The 19,010-nt window shown below is 49.2% G+C and overlaps 1 gene segment (V, D, J or C); it reads right to left on the minus strand.

The window, feature by feature from the left end:
- Positions 1 to 9,137: 9,137 nt before the first annotated feature.
- Positions 9,138 to 17,199, minus strand: LOC134757490 (immunoglobulin heavy variable 3-11-like). The segment is given in 3 exon segments: positions 9,138 to 9,937; positions 16,746 to 17,056; positions 17,154 to 17,199. Coding segments are annotated over 3 exon segments (402 nt in total).
- Between the last annotated feature and the right edge of the window lie 1,811 nt (positions 17,200 to 19,010).

Below are 19,010 nucleotides of genomic sequence, written 5' to 3' on the forward strand. Positions count from 1 at the left end.
AAGGCCACGGTAGGGCCAAGGCCAAGGCGGGGCAGGGCTAGGGTAGCACAGGTCATGGCCAAAAACAGGGCAGGGCCATAGCAGTGGCAGGACTAGCAACAGGGCCAGGGTAAGCGCTGGACCAGAGCATGGTGGGGACAACACAGGGCCAGGACAGATGATGGCAAGGCAGGTCCAGGGTCATTTCATGGACTCGGTAGGCCTGGGGTCAGGCCAGGGCAGGGAAAGGGCAAGGCCAGGGAGAAGGCAGGGCCAGGGCCAAGGCACTGCCAGGGCAGGGCAGGACCAGTGCAGGGTGAGGGAAAGGCCAGGGCATGGAAGGGCAGGGCAGGACCAAGGAAGGGCCAGGAGAGTGCCACGGCAGGGTCAAGGCCAGAACAAGGGTACGGCTGGGGTCAGAAATATGGTAGGGCAAGGGCTGGGCCCAGGCTGGGACATGCAGGGCAGAGCATGGCCTGTGCAAGGCAGGGCCAGAGCCAGGCCATAGAGATGGGAGGGCAACACCAAGGCAGAGTCAGGGTAGATCCAGGGCTGAGCAGAGTCAGGGCAGGTCCAGAGTCGAGGCAGAGCTAGGGCCCAAGCAGGGCCATGGCAGCACCAGGGCAGAAGAGGGCAGGGCAATGCAGGACTGGGCCATGGCAGTGCCTGGTCAACTCTGGGGCAGGGCCAGAAGCAGGACAGGGCCAGGGCCAATGCTCAGACCAGGGACAGGGCATGACAGGAAGTGCCAGAGCAGGGCTGGGCCAACGTTGGGACAGGGCAAATCAGACCAGGACACCTCCAAGTCCAGCTCTGGCCCTGCCTTGGCCCTGGCCCCTTCCTGACCTGACCTTGTCCCTGGCCCTGCCCTATCCATGCCCTGTGTGTTTGACCAGTGTTTTATAACCAGAATCCTACAAGAAACTTCAATCAGCTCTTTTTGTGCATTTTTAGTAGAGATGGGGTTTCACAATGTTGCCCAGGCTGGTTCCAAACTCCTGAGCTCAAGCCATTTGCCTGCCTTGGCCTCCCAAAGTGCTGGGATTACAGGAGTAATCTGGCCAAGTGTTTAACTTCTTTATGCCTGTTTCCTACATTTGGAAAATGGGGATGCTTTAAGTACCTAGCACATAGAATTATTGTGAGAATCAATGCCTCACATATTTACATATTGATAAAATTGTACTCATAGAACACTACTGGAAGCAAAGATAGTATTAGTTAAAATGTAGTGATTATTTACTGCAAACATTATTACTATTACAAACAACATAGTATAGACATTATTACCACTACTATAGTTATCTTAAAAATCTAAAATAAAAATTTTATGTAATAGCCTAATGTAATCTCTCCTGCTCTGCCCCTAGTCCTACCACATCACTGGCCCTGACCCTTCCCTGGTCCTGCCGCTGCCCCAGCCCTTCCCATCTTCAGGCCTTACCATGGCCCTACCCTGGTCCTGACCCCGGCCCTACCCCAGAGAAGGGGTATGGCAGAGCCAGGGAAGGGCCGGGGCAAATAAGGGACAGGACACATCCAAATCCAGGAAAGGGCCAGGGCCATGACAGAGCCAGGGCGAGTCCTTGGCAGGGCCAAGTTCCAGGCCAGGGCCAGGAAAGGGTCATGGCAGGGTCACTGTACGGCCAAGGTCCAGGCCAAAGCCAAGGCAGGGACAGGGTCAGGCCTGCATAAGGGCAGGACCAGAGCCAGTGATACGGCAGGGCCAGGGCTGTGCCAGGACAGAACAAGAGCAGAGCAGGGCAGGACCAGAGCCAGGCCATAGAGAGAGTAGGGCAAATGCCAAGCCAAGGCCAGGGTAGTGCCAGGGCTGAGGCAAGGTCAGGGAAGGTCCAGGGCTGAGTCAAGGCTGAAACCAAGACAGGGGCAAAGGCCGGGGCAGATCTAGGGCACAAGCAGGGCAGGCTAGGGCAGGGCAATGGCAAGACCAGGCCATGGCAGGGCCAGCCCAGGATAGAACAGGGCACAGGCAGGGCGGGGCCAGGACCACGGCTGGGGCAGGACAAGGACCAGTACCGGGGTCCAGGCCAGGGCAAAGGTATGGCCAGGGCAGAGGTAGGGCCAGAACCAGGGTCTGGGTAGGACCAAGGAGGGTTCATTGCAGGGCCAGGGTTCAGACCAGGGCCAGAACAGGGCTGGGACAGGGCCAGGGCCAGGACCAGGAAAGGGCAATGTCAGGATAAGAGCCATGGCAGGACCAGCAATGGGGCTAGGGCCAGGACAGGGACAGGGACAGGGACAGGGTCAGGGCTAGGGCCAGAATAGCATGCCAGGGTAGAGCCAGGCCAAATTAGGGCCAGGACAGGGTCAGGACCAGGGCTGGGACAGGGTATGGCCTTAAGTAGCAAAGGGCCAGGGCCAGGGTCCATGCCAGTGACAGCGCTGGTCCAGGGCAGAGGCAGGGCCATGGCCAGGTCAAGGACAAGGCTGGGGCAGGGCCAAGGTCTGGGTCAGGGTCAGCACAAGACCAGGACAGAGCCAGGAGAGGGACAGGACCATGGTAGGGCCAAGTTAAATTAGGGACAAGACACCTGCAAATCCAATTCAGGGCCAGGGTCAGGGCAGGGCCAGTTCAGGGCCAGGGCCAAGACAGGGCCAGGGCCAGGGCTGTCAGGGTCATTGGCAGGGCCAGGGCCATGGCAGGAGCAGGGTCAGGAGCAGGGGTCAATGCCAGGCCAACCCCACAGATAGGACCAGGTATGTGCTAGGGCCAGTGTGAGGGCCAAGGCGGGGTCAGGGCAGGGCCAAAGGGAGGGCAGGGCCAGGGCAGGGTGGAGTAGGTCCAGGGTAGCACAGGGTTAAGGTAGGGCACGACCAACCAGGGCAGGTCTGTGGCTGGGGCCGGGGCAGGGCCAGGGCCGGGGCAGGGCCAGAGCCAGGGCAGGGCCAAGACAGTGGCAGCTCCAGGGCAGGGCCAGGGTTAGGACCACGGACATGTCCAAGGCCAGTGCCAGGGCAAGGACAAGGGCAGGGGCAGGGCCAGCGTCATCTAAGAACCAGGGACAAAGCCAGGCCCAGAGCAGGGCCAGAACAGGTACCTGGCAGGGCTAGGGTCTGGGGCAGGGCCATGGCAGGGCCAGGGCCACAGCCAGGTCTGTGCTATGGCCAGGTACAACACAGTTCCCAGGTAAGGCTAGGATGAAGGCCAAGGTGGGGCCAGGGCAGGGTCAAAGCCAGGCTAGGGCCAAGGCAGGACCAGGGCCGTCAAGGCAGGGCCAGGAAAGCATAGGGCCAAGGCAGGGCAGGGCCAGGCCAGTGCCAAGACCTGGGCAGGGCCAGGGAACAGCCAGGGGAGGGCCAGGGCCTGGGCCTGGGCAGGACCAGGTTTGGGGCAGGAGCAAAACAAGGGCAAGGACAGTGCAGGATCTTGGTACAGCCAGGGTCCAGGACAGTGTCAGGGCAGGGCCAAGGCAGGGTCTGGGCCATGGTAAGACCAGCAACAGGGCTGGGGCTAGGCCAGTGACAGGACCACAGTCAGGGCAAGGGCCAGAGCAGTGCAAGGCCAGGGTAGGGCCAGGCATTTCAGGGTCAGGGCCAGAGGAGAACCAGGGCAAGGTCTCAAGCAGGGAAGGGCCAGGGCCAGGACAGGTCCAGGGCAGGGCCATGACAGGGCCAGGGGCTGTGTTAGGGCAAGGGCAGGGCCAGAGCAAGGTAAGGGTCAGGGCCAAGGCCAGGGTAGGGACAGGGCAAGAAATATGGCAGGACCAGGGGCAATGCCAAGGCCAAGGCTGGGCCAGGGCTGAGCCAGGGCTGAGTCAGGGCAGGGCAGGGCAGGGCATGGTATGGCCAGTAGAGAACAGGACAAGAGCCGGTCCACAGAGAGAGCAGGACTGATGCCAAGAAAGAGCCAGGCTAGTGCCAAGGCTGAGGCAGTGTCAGAACATGTCCAGGGCAGGGCCGGGGCCAGGGCCAGAACTGAGCCAGGGCACAGCCAAGGCAGGGTAGGGCAGGGAAATAGCATGGCCGGGTCAGTACTGGGACAGGGCAGAGCAGAGCAAGGCAATGGTAGGGGCAGGGCAGGGACAGGCCAATGCAGGGCCATGTTACGCCGGGGCCAGGACACCTCCAAGTCCATTTCAGGGCCAGGGCTATGGCAGGACAAAGACCAGGGCCAGGGTCAGGGCCAGGTCTGTGCTAGGGCCAGCTCCAGAGCAGGGCCTAGCGAAGACTAGGGTGAGGGCCAAGGTAAGGCCAGGGCAGGGTCAAAGGCAGAGTAGTGCCAGGGCAGGGTGATGACACATCCAGAGCACAGCAGGGCAGGGTGATGGCCAGACCAGGGGCAGACCACTGCCAGCTCAGGGCCAGGGAAAGGCCAGTGCAGAGCCAGGAAAGGGTCAGGGCCAGGAACAAGGCAGAGCAGGGCCAGGGCCATGGCAGAGTCAGGGCAGGTCCTTGACAGGACCAGGTTCCAGGCCAGGGCCAGGGCAGCAGCAGGGGCAGGGCCTGGATAAGGGCAGGGCCAGGGATATGGCAGGACCAGGGCTAGGGCCAGGGCCAGGCCGTAGTGAGGGCAGGGCAAAAGTCGAGGCAGGGTCTGGGCAGGTCCAGGGAGTGGCCAGCACCAAGCGGGGCCGAGGCACAACCAGTGCAGGGTAAGGCAGGGCAATGGCACCACTGGGCCATGACAGGGCAAGGTCAGTGCCAGGAGAGGGCAGAAAAGGCAGGCCCATGGTAGGGCCAGGGCAGGGATGGGCCAAAGCAAGACCAGGACATGTCCAAGGCCAGGTCAGGGCCAGAACAGGAGTAGGACCATGACCACTGGCAGGGCCAGTGCCATGACATGACCAGGGTCAGGACAAGGGGTAGGGCCAGAGCCAGGGCCAGAGCCAAGGTCAGGCCAGTGCCGGTTCAGGGCAGGGCCAGTGCCAGGGCAAGACCAGGGCAGGGACAGGGTAGCACAGGGCCAAGACAGGGTCAGGATGGGACCAGAGCAGGACACGGCCGAGACAGTCCATGTAACAGTAGGGCAGGTACAGGGCAATGCAGGGCAAAGCCAGGCCCATTGCCAATGCACCAGCCTGCCCTACAAGGCGCCTACCACCTGGCCACTGCTGCAGCCCGTCCATCGCTGTAAGCCTGACCCCCAACCCTGGCTGCAGCCGCCTGCCCTCCTAGCGCGGCCGCTCTCCTACCGCTCTGGCGCACTGCAGTCTCTGTCGCTGCCACCCACCCGCAGTGAGGCAAGTCGTGGTGTCGCAGGCTCTAGGTGTCTCCTCCTCCTCCTGGCATGGAGCAGCTGGGTGGGCAAAGCCAGAAAAGCCTAGAGGAAGATGTGAGGGGTGGAAGGGTTAGAGCCTCAACTTGTCATGCTGGCCACTGGGTGGCAGGGGCCAGTTTCAGCAAAGGCACTCACACCCACCCTCCAAAGTCCAGCCTCTCCTTTTGGCCCAAGCTGGCTGGGAACTGGGGTCTGGGGTGGGTGCTGGAGACACCACAGCACCCAGCTCCCCACTCCACAGGAACCATTGGGCCCACCGGGGCTGCACTCCTCGGGGAGCAGGAGAAGCAGAAAAATTCAGACCCAGCCAGCCCTCTGCACCCAGGTGACAATTCCTGTTCCAGACGCCTCCACACACAGGGCCCTGTCCCCCATGGTGTCCCCAGGGGTGCCTGGCAGCCTCTGAGGCACAGACCCACAGTGCACAGGCCCAGGAACCATGGTGGGTGTGGTGGCTCTGCCGTGCTCAGGATTCCCACGCAAACGCTGCGTGCCTGCCACGTTCCAGTATGACCAAGAGTGGGTCGCTCTCTGGAGTGTGGGGTCAGGGAGAGGAGAACCACTCCTTCCTTGGATGCCAACTCTGCTGACCACTGCCAGCAGTGCAGCCCCTGATAGCACCGAACTCGCCTCTGCTCCACGGCTAGTCCTGCCCTCAATAGCGCCCCCCACCTCCATCCCCCAATGCCGCCAGTAGCGTATACCTGATAGTGCCCTAACCTGTCCTCCTCCATGGGCATTGCAGCCCCAGAAAGTGCCCATAACCCACTCTCACTGCCATGGGGAGTGCAGCCCTGTACAGTGCTACCAACCAGTACCCCTAATGCAGGCAATGACACCCTGGATAGCACCCCCAACCCACCCCACACTGTGAAAGGTGCAGCCCTGGATAGCCCCTGTCCTACCACTCTCTTCATGCTGCAGTCTCTGTCACCGCCACCACCAACCACAGTGAGGCAAGCCAGTGGGCCACAGGCTCTAGCACCCAGCAGCCAGACATGGAGCAGCTCTCGCCGATGGCCAGCTCCTACCACTCTGACCACACTGCTGTCTCCGTGGCCATCTTCTTTGACTACAAAGGAATAAAACTAGATATCAATAAGAAGAGTAATTTTGGAAACAATACAATCGCATGGAAGTTAAACACTACCCTCCTGAATAAATGACTAGCGGGTCAATGAAGATACTAAGACAGAAATTCAAAAATTTCATGAAACAAGGGGTAACGACAACACAGGATACCAAAACTTGTGATGCAGAAAGCACTACAAAGGCAGAGATTTACAGCTATAAGTGCCTACCATCCAAACAAAAGAAAAACTTCAAATAAACAATACATCTTAAATAACCAGTAAAATAAGAACAAACTAAACCAAAAATAAGAAAAATAAATAAGATCGTAGCAGAAATAAAATTGAAAGGAAAAACACACAAGATGAAATGAAAAGTTGGTTTTCTGGAAAGCAAAACAAAATGGACAAACTTTTAACCAGGCTAACTAAGAAAAAAGAGACAAGATTCAAATAAATAAAATCAACAGATTAAAAAAGGGAGACATTACAACTAATACTTCAGAAATTCAAAGGATCATAACTGGCTATTATATGCCAATAAATTGGAAAGCCTAGTAGAAATTGGCAAATTCCTAGATGCATACAACCTACTTAGGTTGAACAATGAAAACATCCAAGACCAGAACAGATTGGTAACAAGTAATGAGATTGAAGCCATCAGAAAAAGTCTCCCAGTAAAGAAAAGCCCAGGAACTGATGTCTTCACTGCTGATGGCTTCACACCAAACAATTTAATGACCTAGTACAAATCCTACTCAAACTATTTTGAAAAACAGGAGGGAATACTTCCAAACTTATTCTATGAGACCATTATTACTGTGATACCAAAATCAGACAAAGGCATCAAAGAAGGAAACTACAGGCCAGTATCTCTAATATTGATGCAAAAATTCTCAACGAAATACCAGTGAATCAAATTCAGTAAAACATTAAAAAGATAATTCATCATGATCAAGTGGGATGTATCCCTGGGATGCAAGGGTCACTCAACATACAATGTGATACATCATATCAACCAAATAAACGACAAAAACAGTATGATCATGTCAACTGAAACTGAAAAAGCATTTGATGAAATTCAACATCCCTTCATGCTATTAATCCTCAAATAAACGGGTACAGAAGAAACATACCACAACATAATAAAAACTACAGGAAAGACACCCACAGCTAGAATCATATGGAGAGAGGTCCAGGCTGCAGTGACCTGTGATCCCACCACTGCACTCCAGCCTGGGCAACAGAGTGAAAGCCTGTCTCAAAAAAAAAAAATACATAAAAAGAGGTATGAGCCTCTTTTACAGGTGCAGTGACTCACATCTGTAATGCTAACACTTTCTGGGAGGCTGAGGTGAGAGGATCTCTTGAGGCCAGGAGTTCAAGATCAGCCTGGGCAAAATAGCAAGACACTTTATCTACAAAAAATTTTTAAATATTTGCCAGGTGTGGTGGCACGTGCCTGTAGTCTTAAACAATTATCATATGACCCGGATAGTGTATTCCTTAGGGATATACCCAAGGGAAATGAAAATACACATCCACACTAAAATTTGTACACAAATGTTCACAGCAGCATTGTGCATAATAGCCAAAAATTGGGAAAAAAACTCAAGTGCCTATCAACAGAGGAACTGATAAAATATGGTATAGCCATTCAAAAGATTACTCAGCATTAAAAAAGAATGAAGTGTTGATATACGCTACAGCATGGATAAACCTTGAAAACACTGTGCCAAGTGAAAGAAGTCAATCACAAAAGACCATATGTAGTAAGATTTCATTCTGTGAAACCTCCAGAACAGCTAAACTCAGAGACAGAAAGTAAGCTAGTTATTGCCAGGGACTAGGGGAAAAGGGAATAAGGATGACTGCTAATGGGTATGGGATTTCTTGTGGACTGATGAAAATGGTCTGAAAGTATCTAGATACCTGTCCTGTTTGTGCGATTCTGTGAACATATTATAAACCACAAAATTCTGCACTCAAGGGGTTGATTTCATGGTAGGTGAATTTATCTCATTTATCTTTATCTCAATAAAGCTTTTTAAAGACACTTTAAAAAGACATATCTGTATAAGCTACAAAAATAACACACTGAGAGACTAAAATGCTTAATTTTTCCATTTTTCTTCTTCAGTGCAATCTCAAGTCCAAAAGTCTTTCCTTCCTATATATGCATATTTTGTCCAGTGAAACAAGAAACTCTATTAACTTTTTTATTAGAAATAAAAAAAAGCCATGTGTGCTGGCTCACAGCTGTGCTTCCAGCTATTCAGAAGGCTGAGGAAGAAGGATCACTTGAGGCCAAGACTGGGAGTTCAAGACCAGCTGAGGCAACATAGCTAGATCCTGTCTTTAAAAATATTTTTTAGGCCAGGCACGGGGGCTCACACCTGTAATCCCAGCACTTTGGGAGGCCAAGGAGGGCAGATCATTTGAGATCAGGAGTTCAAAACCAGCCTGGACAACATGGTGAAACCCCATCTCTACTAAAAATATAAAAATTAGCCAGGTGTAGTGGTGGGCACCTGTAGTTCCAGCTACTTGGGAGGCTGAGGCAGGAGAATTGCTTGAGCCGGGAGGGTGGAGGCTGCAGTGAGGCCAAGATCATTCCACTGCACTCCAGCCTGGGTGACAGAGCAAGACTCCGTCTCAGGAAAAAAAAAAAAAAAAAAAAAAAATATATATATATATATATATATATATATATACACACATACATATATGTGTATATGTATATATATATACATATTTATGTGTATATGTATATATATATTTTTTAGGTTAAAACCCTACTGAAATGAAACTAATAAAATAAAATTCAACTTAATTAAAAAATAGTTCCTGAAATATTAATTTTCAAACAATTCTATTTTAGCTTTGACTCTGAACAAAATATAAACGTCAATTTCAAAATATCACAAAGATTGGCTGGGGGCAGTGGCTCATGCCTGTAATTCCAGCACTTTGGGAGGACGAGGCAGGTGGATCACTAGAGGCCAGGAGTTCCAGAGCAGCCTGGCCAACATGGGGAAACCCAGTCTCTACTAAAAAAATACAACAAAAATTAGCCGGGTCTAGTAACCCCAGCTACTCAGGAGGCTGAGGCATTAGAATCGCTGGAATCTGGGAGGTGGAGGTTGCAGTGAGCGGAGGTCATGCCACAGCACTCCAACCTGGGCGACAGACTGAGAGTCTGTCTCAAAAAAATAAAAATAAGGCCAGGTGCTGTGGCTCACACCTGTAATCCCAGCACTTTGGGAGGCCAAGGTGGGCAGATCACTTGAGGTCAAGGAGTTTGGGACCAGCCTGGGCAACACAGTGAAACCTCCTCTCTACTAAAAATACATAAATTAGCTGGGCGTGGTGGCACACACTTGTAATGCCAGCTACACCAGAGGCTGAGGCAGGGGAATCGTTTGAATTCGGGAGGTGGAGGTTGTAGTGACCTGAGATTGTGCTACTGCACTCCAGCCTGGACGACAGAGTGAGACCCCATCTCAAAAAAAAAGAAAAAAAAAAGAAAATTTAAATTTAAAATTTAAAAAAGTCACAAAGACTACAAATACTCAGGTTTAAGCAAATTCCCACCTTTCTTGAATTACCAGTAATTCATATTTGCTTTGTCAAAAATGTAGATATTTACCTGCCTCAACGGAATGAAATCCTAAAAGCCTAGTGTTCTCAAATGATGAAGACAAAGAAACATGCATATTTTAATTTAGAATTTTGATTCAGAATTCATTTTAACCTAGCTGGAGTATACATAATCATGTATGTATTTATTTACTTATTTAAGAGACTGGGTTTCGCTGTGTTATCCAGGATGGAATGCAGTGGCACAACCTTGGCTCACTGCAACTTGTACTTCCTGAGCTCAAGCGATCCTCCCACCTCAGCCTCCAGAGTAGCTGGGACTGCAAGTGCACGTTACCACACCCAGCTAATTTTTGCGGAGACGAGCCTCGCTATGTTTCCCACACTGGTCTCTAACTCCTTGGCTCACTACAGCCTCAAGCCCCTGGGCTCAAGCAATCTGCCTCCCAAAGTGCTGAGATTACAGGAGTGAGCCACCACAACCGGCCTAGTCGATAGTGTATACTAAGCAACATATACCCTGCTTTTGCCTAGAACATACTGAAAACATGGCATTAAAAACAATCACAAAAGTTGGGAGCTGAGAAAAATATACTGTAAAACAAATCTGACAGATATTAATCTCAAGAAGCTCCCGAAAATGTCTCAAGAACTCCTATGCTGCACTCTCCCTAATAATTTAGACTTTCTACAGATATTTTCTGATCATCTACCGTGTGCCCAGCACCATGCCAGGTACCAAGATGCCATGGTGAGGTATACACAAAACCGGCTCCTGCTTGCGGGAAGCCTGCTCTCTAAAACAGCGCTTGCCAAGCTCGACTGATCACAACTTGGGAGCTTGTTTAAGTTCCAAATCGGCTTCCCTGCTTAGGTGAGCCACCATCCGTGGCATTTTTATCAGGTGCTCCCAATGATTCCTACGCTCTAACGGGTTTGGGAGGAAAGGGTGGGGGTAAGCTCGAGAGCCCAGACCCATCCCGTCCAGCGGGAGCCTCACCTCTAAAGTCCATGTCGCTCAGCATCCTTCCCCCTGACTAGTGGCCCAAACACAGCACGAAGCTGAGGTGGGTGGAACGCTTTCCAAAACAGCGCTCTGTGATGAGCCACCGACAGACTTGCTCGCCTCCGGGAACGAAGAGCTCACTCCTCACAAACCCCACCAGGGAAAGGTAGCACCTGAGCCTCCCGGGCTGTGCGGACACCTGTCTCCCCGCGGGTGCCGCCTACTGCTCCGGTGGACTCCAGTCCCCAGGTTCCGCCCCACGGGGACTGGGGGGAGGGGGGAGGCGCCGCGCGCATTAGGCGCTGACAGTATACCGACCCCCCTCCGGTGTGCGCAGGCCAACACCCATACACACCCTCACACACCCGCACACACTCCCGTGGAAACTGAGGCAGGCAGGCGGCGGACCAGGTCCCGCCGCCTGACGGCTAGCGGCTGGGATGGAACCCGGACTGCGAGACGCCTTCCGCCTCACAGGCACTCCTCAGCCGCTGAGGCCCGGCCCGGCTCCCACCGCCGGAGTTTCACAAAGAAAGTCTCCCGGCCCGAGCCCCTCACGCACTCACCGGCGCCGACGCCCGCGGCGACTGGGGCTCCCACCTCCTTCAGCTCCTTGCGGGGGTCGGCCCTTGGGTCGGCTTGGGCGCCCGCAGCGGCGACTGCTCCACATCCACCGGGTCCGGGCCGCGTCCTCCTCGAGCTAAGGGTCCCGCCAGCTAGGCGCGCGCGCCAGTTCCGCGCGCTATGTTCCCGCCGTGCTGCTCGCCGCCGAGGCGACCCTCACTGCCCCCCAGCCGCGCGCGCCCCCGCGGGCCCACACACGAACTGCGCACGCGCGCGTTCGCCGCGCCCCCCCCTCCCTCCCCGCGCGCCCCGCCTCGCGCCCCGCCTCGCGCCCTCTGGAGCTGGCCGCTGTTCCCAGTGTCTCGCCCACCCCCGCCGGGCCCGTCCGACTCCGCGGGTGAGCGCGTGGTTCCCGGCTCCGCACCGCCGCCTGCCTCTCTGCAGACCACCCCGGACCCGACCCCTCGGCCACTTCCCCACACTGCCCCTTTCGCTTCCCCCACCACGCGGGGCCTAGGACGAGGGTCTGGGCCAAGAGGAACTTCCCTGCAAGAAGTGCCGAGCTAAGGACGCTACTAAAGGGGCGGGATCGCCACCGTGGAGGTGTGCAAGCAGGTGCCTGCGTCCCGGAGACAGCCAGACTCAACGGAGAAGCTGAGTTGAAGTCCCACATCTCCACTAACCCTTGCATGTTAGGGTCAGGGCTTCGGGACTTGTTTCTCCTAAATCTTTTTTTTTTTTTTTTTTTTTTTTTTTGAGACAGTCTCGCTCTGTCACCGAGGCTGGAGTGCTGTGGCGCGATCTCGGCTCACTGCAAGCTCCACCTCCCGGGTTCACGCCATTCTCCTGCCTCAGCCTCCCGAGCAGCTGAGACTACAGGCGCCCGCCACCACCTGCTGATTTTTGTATTTTTAGTAGAGGTGGGGTTTCACCGTGTTAGCCAGGATGGTCTCCATCTCCTGACCTCGTGGGTGTTCTCAACCCTTTGTCAAGTGATGCATTCAAAGGATGTCTCATAGCTCGGTTCCCTTCTTCTGGGAACTGTCTTTTGTTATTTTATTTTGTTTATTTGTTTATTTTGAGATAGAGTCTTGCTCTCGTCACCCAGCCTGGAGTGCGGTGGCACAATCTCTGCTCACTACGACCTCTGCCTGCTGGGTTCAAGCAACTCTTCTGCCTCAGCCTCCCAAGTAGCTGGGATTACAGGCGCCTGCCACCATGCCCGGCTAATTTTTGTATTTGTAGTAGAGATGAGGTTTTGCCCTGTTGGCCAGGCTGGTCTCAAACTCCTGACCTCAGGTAATCCTAGTATGAGAACGAGGTGCGGGGTCGAGGAGAAAAGCAGCCTAGTGCTTACACCTGTAGAGGTGTAAGCAAAGATATGGAACCAACTCAAGTGTCCATCAATGATAGACTGGATGAAAAAATGTGGCATATGTACACCATGAACTACTATGCAGCCATAAAAAAGAATGATTTCAGGTCCTTTGCAGGGACATGGATGAAGCTGGAAGCCATCATCCTCAGCAAACTAACACAGGAACAGAAAACCAAACACCACATGTTCTCACTCATAAGTGGGAGTTGAACAATGAGAACACATGGACACAAGGAGGGGAACATGACACACTGGGATGTGTCGGGGAGAAAAAGCATTAGGAAAGGGGAGGGAGAGCATTAGGACAAATACCTAATGCACGAGGTGCTTCAAACCTAGATGACAGATTGATAGGTGCAGCAAACCACCATGGCACATGTATACTTATGTAAGAAACCTACATGTTCAGCACATGTATCCCAGAACTTAAAGTAAAATTTAAAATAGAAATAAATAGTAATCAAAAATAAAAAAAGAAATACATACTTCATATTTTCTTAACAAAAATGAAACAATATAGGAAAACCTACACTAATATATTTGAAACAGCTTTGCCTATAATATTCATAAAATGGAAACAAATTTAAAGTACATCAACAGGAAAATAAATCAAAATATTCTCATTTATTTACTTAATGGACTGACTCAGATATAAAATCTTTCTCCTTCCTCTCTCTCTCCATACGTACATGAAAACTTTGAGGTTTCATATCAGAATGACAATATGTTGATCTAATTTTATACATTAAATTTTATACATTAAATAGTATGAATTAATCTCAAAATATCAAAGCCCCTTTCGAAAAAAAGGTCTATAATGTTTGATTCCATTTATATAAAGTTCAAAACAGAAAAAAAATGGATCTGTAGTGTCAGAAATCAAAACATTTCCCCTTGCAGGAGTTGACCGCAAGAACAGGGAAAACCCGCGATGTGGGGATGGACTTGCTCTTCAGCTACCTTAGGTATTGAGATCAAGGGTATTCACATTTGCCAGAAACTCTCTAGTGATACATTTCAGATCTATGCATATTTTATTATATGTAAATTTTATCTCATAAAAACAAAAAATAAAAAACTATAGAATAGTTTAAAATTCAGTAAATAATAAAATTAATATTAAAACCCTATCCAACATATGAACATTATTATATGAATTAATAAAATGCATTCAAGTATATGTACTAAAATTAAATCCCAGAAATCAAAAAGACAAAGGTAACATCTTAAACTTAATAATTAATATGCATGCATTTCATAGAGAAGAAAAAAGTCAAGACATGAGGAACATATATTCCTTTTTTCCAATGAAATGTAATTAAATTATTTATACAATATTTTAACCTGTGTCATTAGTATAAATTACTAATATTTTGTGTGATATTACAACTGATAACAACTTTCAAAGAAAAAAAAAGATGCTTGAGAGCACGTGAACTAAATTGAATGTATTCTCAAAGTTGGTCCAACTATTACACTTCAAAGTTCTAATAATACCCTGGTTTGAGTGGGACTTTGAAAAAATTAATTTTAAGAGATAAATTTAAAAAATAAACTGATAATCTGTAATAAAGAGAAATCAGCATTCCATATCAGAGAAAAATGAAAATTTGCAATACATGTAAAGTCCTGAGAAGAAACCTTGAAGCACGGAAAGGGTCTCATGTATAGTAGGTTGTAATACGTCTATTGTTAAAATTATCACCTTTATGTTGTTTTGAAAAATTAAAGCTAAGCATAATGAAATTAATGTTTTTGTGCTCATCTGGTATAACAGCATGTTGAGAAAATGGAAGAGCCCTGTAACCCTGAGGAGGTGGCTTAATCCAAGGAGAGGCATCAGATTTAAAAATATATAATTAAAATTTCATTGAAAATTGAGAAATTTTGGTTGTATCTATTTACGGGGCACAAAGCTATGTTATGGTTTGTGAATGCAATATGGAATAATTGAATCGAGTTAATTCACATATATATTACCTCAAATGGTCAAATCCTTATCTTTTTTGTGACAAGAACATTTGTAATTTTTTCTTGACTATTTTAAAATGACGAATACACTATGTTAAAGCTTAGAAATAGACATCCATTTATGTAAACTATAGAGAATTGTTGAAATCAATTATAGATTCCTCTAATTTATATTTAGCTCATCATTAAGTTTAATTCTTTAGAAAATATTTTAGAATTATTTTGTTATAATGTTAAATATAAATGACTACACATGTATGTATAGGCTTGTGTATTTACACATATGTCTGCAGATGTAAATTAATGTCCCCATAGGTATGTAGTTGCTGGTATGGACAGACATTAATAAAACTGGGCCGGGCATCGTGGCTCATGCCTGTAATCCCAGCACTTTGGGAGGCCGAGGTGTGCAGATCACGAAGTCAGGAAATCGAGACCACACTGGCCAACATGGTGAAACCCCGTCGATACTAAAAATACAAAAATTAGCCAGGCATGATGGCGCGCACCTGTAATCCCAGCTTCTCGGGAGGCTGAGGCAGGAGAATTGCTTGAACCTGGGAGGTGGAAGACATTGCAGTGAGCTGAGATCGTGCCACTGCACTCTCCAGCCTGGCAACAGAGCAAGACTCCGTCTCAGAAAATATTTATAATATGAGCATGATTATATTGCCAAATATAAAATAAAATATCATAATGGCAACAATCAATTTTACCTGTCACCTTGACTAGACCGTAGTCTCATCTATTCAATCACACACTAGCCTAGGTGTTGCTCCCATGGCATAATACAGGTGTTAGTGGAGCCTGCCATTATTTTTTCCTAAGTCATGAAGAGTGTTCTAGATAATCTAGTTGGGACTGATTCAAAGACAGCATAACAGAAGACGATGGGGCTCCGTGGTGGACGGCAGATGCAGATCTTCCCAGGAATTCCAGCCTGTCTTTCCCGAAGGCCAGTAGTATTGACCTTAAACTGCCTAGCCAGATTCTACAATTATTTTTACCCAGAGCTCACAGCACAATGGAGTGCCCATCCCCAGCTCTTCTCAAAGTCACAGGTGAGAGTCCAAACTCAGATAGTGTGAGAAGCACAAGATCAGCTCTACATCAATATCCCATTGGAGAAAACTAGTATTATTCCCTTCATGGCTAATGCCCACTACATTTTCCAAATGCCTCCATGCACAGAAGACAACAGGAGTGTCCAGACAATAGTGAGTGAGAAAGTCCCCTCAGCCTACCCAGGTCCTGCAGACCCAAGCCCTGGAATTTTGACTACAGAAAACACATCGTCTGTTTTCAGGGAAGAGAAGAAGAAAGGGAACTGTGAGAATCAAGTCTACAGAGATGGAAAATGGATCAGTAGAAAGAGGGTCAGCTGAATCAGTCTGAGTCAGATGGGCACAGTTTTACAAGTTGAGAGGGGATAGCTGTGAAAACCATCAGGTTTTAAGGACCCTGACCCTGGGTGAGCCTCTCTCTTGGCTCCCATCAGAGCTCAAGGCCTGTTCTAATCAGAGATTCCCATGGAGGTCTCTGCTCTGAGTCTAATTGGAAAACACTCTCCAGGTTTCCCTGAGATTCCTCAGGACTCTCATCCTGACCATGAAAGGATTATTTCTGCCCCCAAAGTGACACCCTGGCTTCTGTGGAGGTGTGGGTGTTTCCTCTTGTTACAAAAACAAAGGAACAACAACAACAAAAAAGTTTTCCATTTAGAGACATCAAATGTTAGTATAGAATTGTAAATCTGGAGAAGTTCCCTGGGGAAATTTGACGATGAGGCTGCCCCAGGCCATGACAGAAAGCCAGCCCTCAGCAGCACCTGCACCTGCCCTGGAGACAGCCCCGTGCACAGTGTCCTGGCGCCCCCTGGTGGTCTCTGGGACCCCTTCAGGGAGGTTTGTGCCTGGGCTCTCACTGACTTCCCCTCACTGTGTGTTTCACACAGTAATACACAGCCGTGTCCTCGGCTCTCAGGCTGTTCATTTGCAGATACAGTGAGTTCTTGGCGTTGTCCCTGGAGATGGTGAATCGGCCCTTCACAGAGTCTGCGTAGTTTGTGTAATCACTATCGCCACTAATGTATGAAACCCACTCCAGTCCCTTCCCTGGAGCCTGGAGGACCCAGCTCGTGTAATGGTTACTGAAGGTGAATCCAGAGGCTGCACAGGAGAGTCTCAGGGACCCCCCAGGCTGTACCAAGCCTCCCCCAGACTCCACCAGCTGCACCTCACACTGGGCACCTGCAAACACAGAGACAACCTGGTCAGAAACTGCCACATATATTCACTGCTTATCTCACTCACGTCCTCTCAATGTCTCTAGTTCGCCATAAATCACCTTTTATAATAGCAACAAGGAAAACCCAGTTCAGCCCAAACTCCATGGTGACTCCTCTGTGTTCAGTGCTGATCACCAGATGGAAATTCCTGGGAATTCTGGGGCTGGGGCTCTTCTCCCAGAGCTGCAGGGTCAGGGCTGGGCTGGTTTTTATCAGCAGACAGAGGGCCCTATTTGCATGTCTCCTACTATATAGCAAGCTCTGTGGTGGGACAGCTGAGGAGAGGGCAGTGCCCAGAGCAGATGAGAGCATCCCAGAAAACATTGGAGGTAATCCTATCTCTCAGGAAAATATAACTTCAGATTATGTGATTGTGCCTTGATGATCAATTAGCAGTCATCATCTTATTTAATGTTTACACATTTGCAGAATATATTCAGTGCAAGTGTCAATGTTACATTTGTAGAGAAGATGAATTACATACATAACAGAGCAGTTGTGCAATGTGTCCAATATCACACATCTGGACAGAGTTAGCCCTATTAGCTGTGTCTGTGCCTCTGAACACTGGAGGAGACTGCTCCCCTGAGACGGCTCCAGGGCGATGTGGGACATGCCTAGTGAGGTTTTCAGGATGTCCCACCTGTCATAACAACTTTATGTGACTTTGCTTTTTCTAGTGTTTACCTGAAATATTCAATCAGTGTTCACATGTGTGTATTTTCAGGAGTCCGTGATTATTCAAGTGTCAATATTCATCTCTTTCTTCCTCTTCCTCAGCCAATATACTCATTTTTTGTTACTGCTTTATTCAAAAATTCAATCCATAGTGAATTCAAATTTATAGTGTACAATTTGGAAAATGTTGGTATATGTGTGCAGCCTTTGAATCAGCACTTCAACCATGCTATTAGCAATTAAATTAACCTCTAATTTTTTTTCTCTCACTTCTCTGTAATTTTATTTCACCATCTTGTTACTCTCACCACACTTTTCTCAGAAAAATTCGGATCTTCTCCATGTTAATTTAGAATAGTTGCATTTTCTACAATTTATACAAATGAAATCACAGGAGATTTACTGTGAATTCTTTAGCTTCCTACACTCAGCACAATTATTTGATAATGTCCTCACATTCTTATGTGACTGAGGCATGCCTTGATTTCAATTGTTCATTGTATTTCAGTATATGAATATTTCTCAAATTGTTTAACAATGCACCAAATAGTGGATATTTGATATTTTGTCTTCGTTTCTGAATTTTATTTAGAAAGCAAATACTAAGCATGGGAATGTAAAAAAAAATGAGAAAATGATCTTCTTCTGACCTCATTAATAAGAAACTTGAACAACTATGAAAAATGAACGCTTCAACATATCTGAGTTGATGTCACAGAGAAAAAAACCCTGAAATCTGAGAAATAGGGGCCTGCAGAGAGAACTAGGGTCCATTTATTAGAGTACCTGGAGCAGGTGCCACTCGTTGTATAGTATTGAAGATAGGAAAAAGCTAACCTGGAAATGTTTCATGAGTTGTTGCGGATGTATGTGCTAAGGGTGTGAGAGTGCGAAACTCCTGGCACTTGCAGGCTTTTCCTACAGAATTGGGGAAATCCCCAGACAAGTCACCCACCTGCTGTCCTGTGGTGTTGACTGGGGAGGAAGAATAGCAGCTGTGTTCAATGCTGAATCCCCCTTCACGATATGTGGGAGACATTTATTAAATCTTGTGTCCTTCAGGCACTGGTAGAATCAACTAGAACACAAGGAAACAGAGGACACCAAGGAAACTCTACCCAGAATCACCTCCCATCTCTTTCCTGAGGAATGAAGTCCTGAGTCTGTGGGGTAAGGACAGTGGGTCAGAAGCTGAGGACACTGATGAAAAACCACTGTGGCTGGGAAGAGACACTCTG

This window comes from Gorilla gorilla, chromosome 18 (genome assembly GCF_029281585.2).
Source record: "Gorilla gorilla gorilla isolate KB3781 chromosome 18, NHGRI_mGorGor1-v2.1_pri, whole genome shotgun sequence".
Taxonomy (NCBI): Eukaryota; Metazoa; Chordata; class Mammalia; order Primates; family Hominidae; genus Gorilla; species Gorilla gorilla.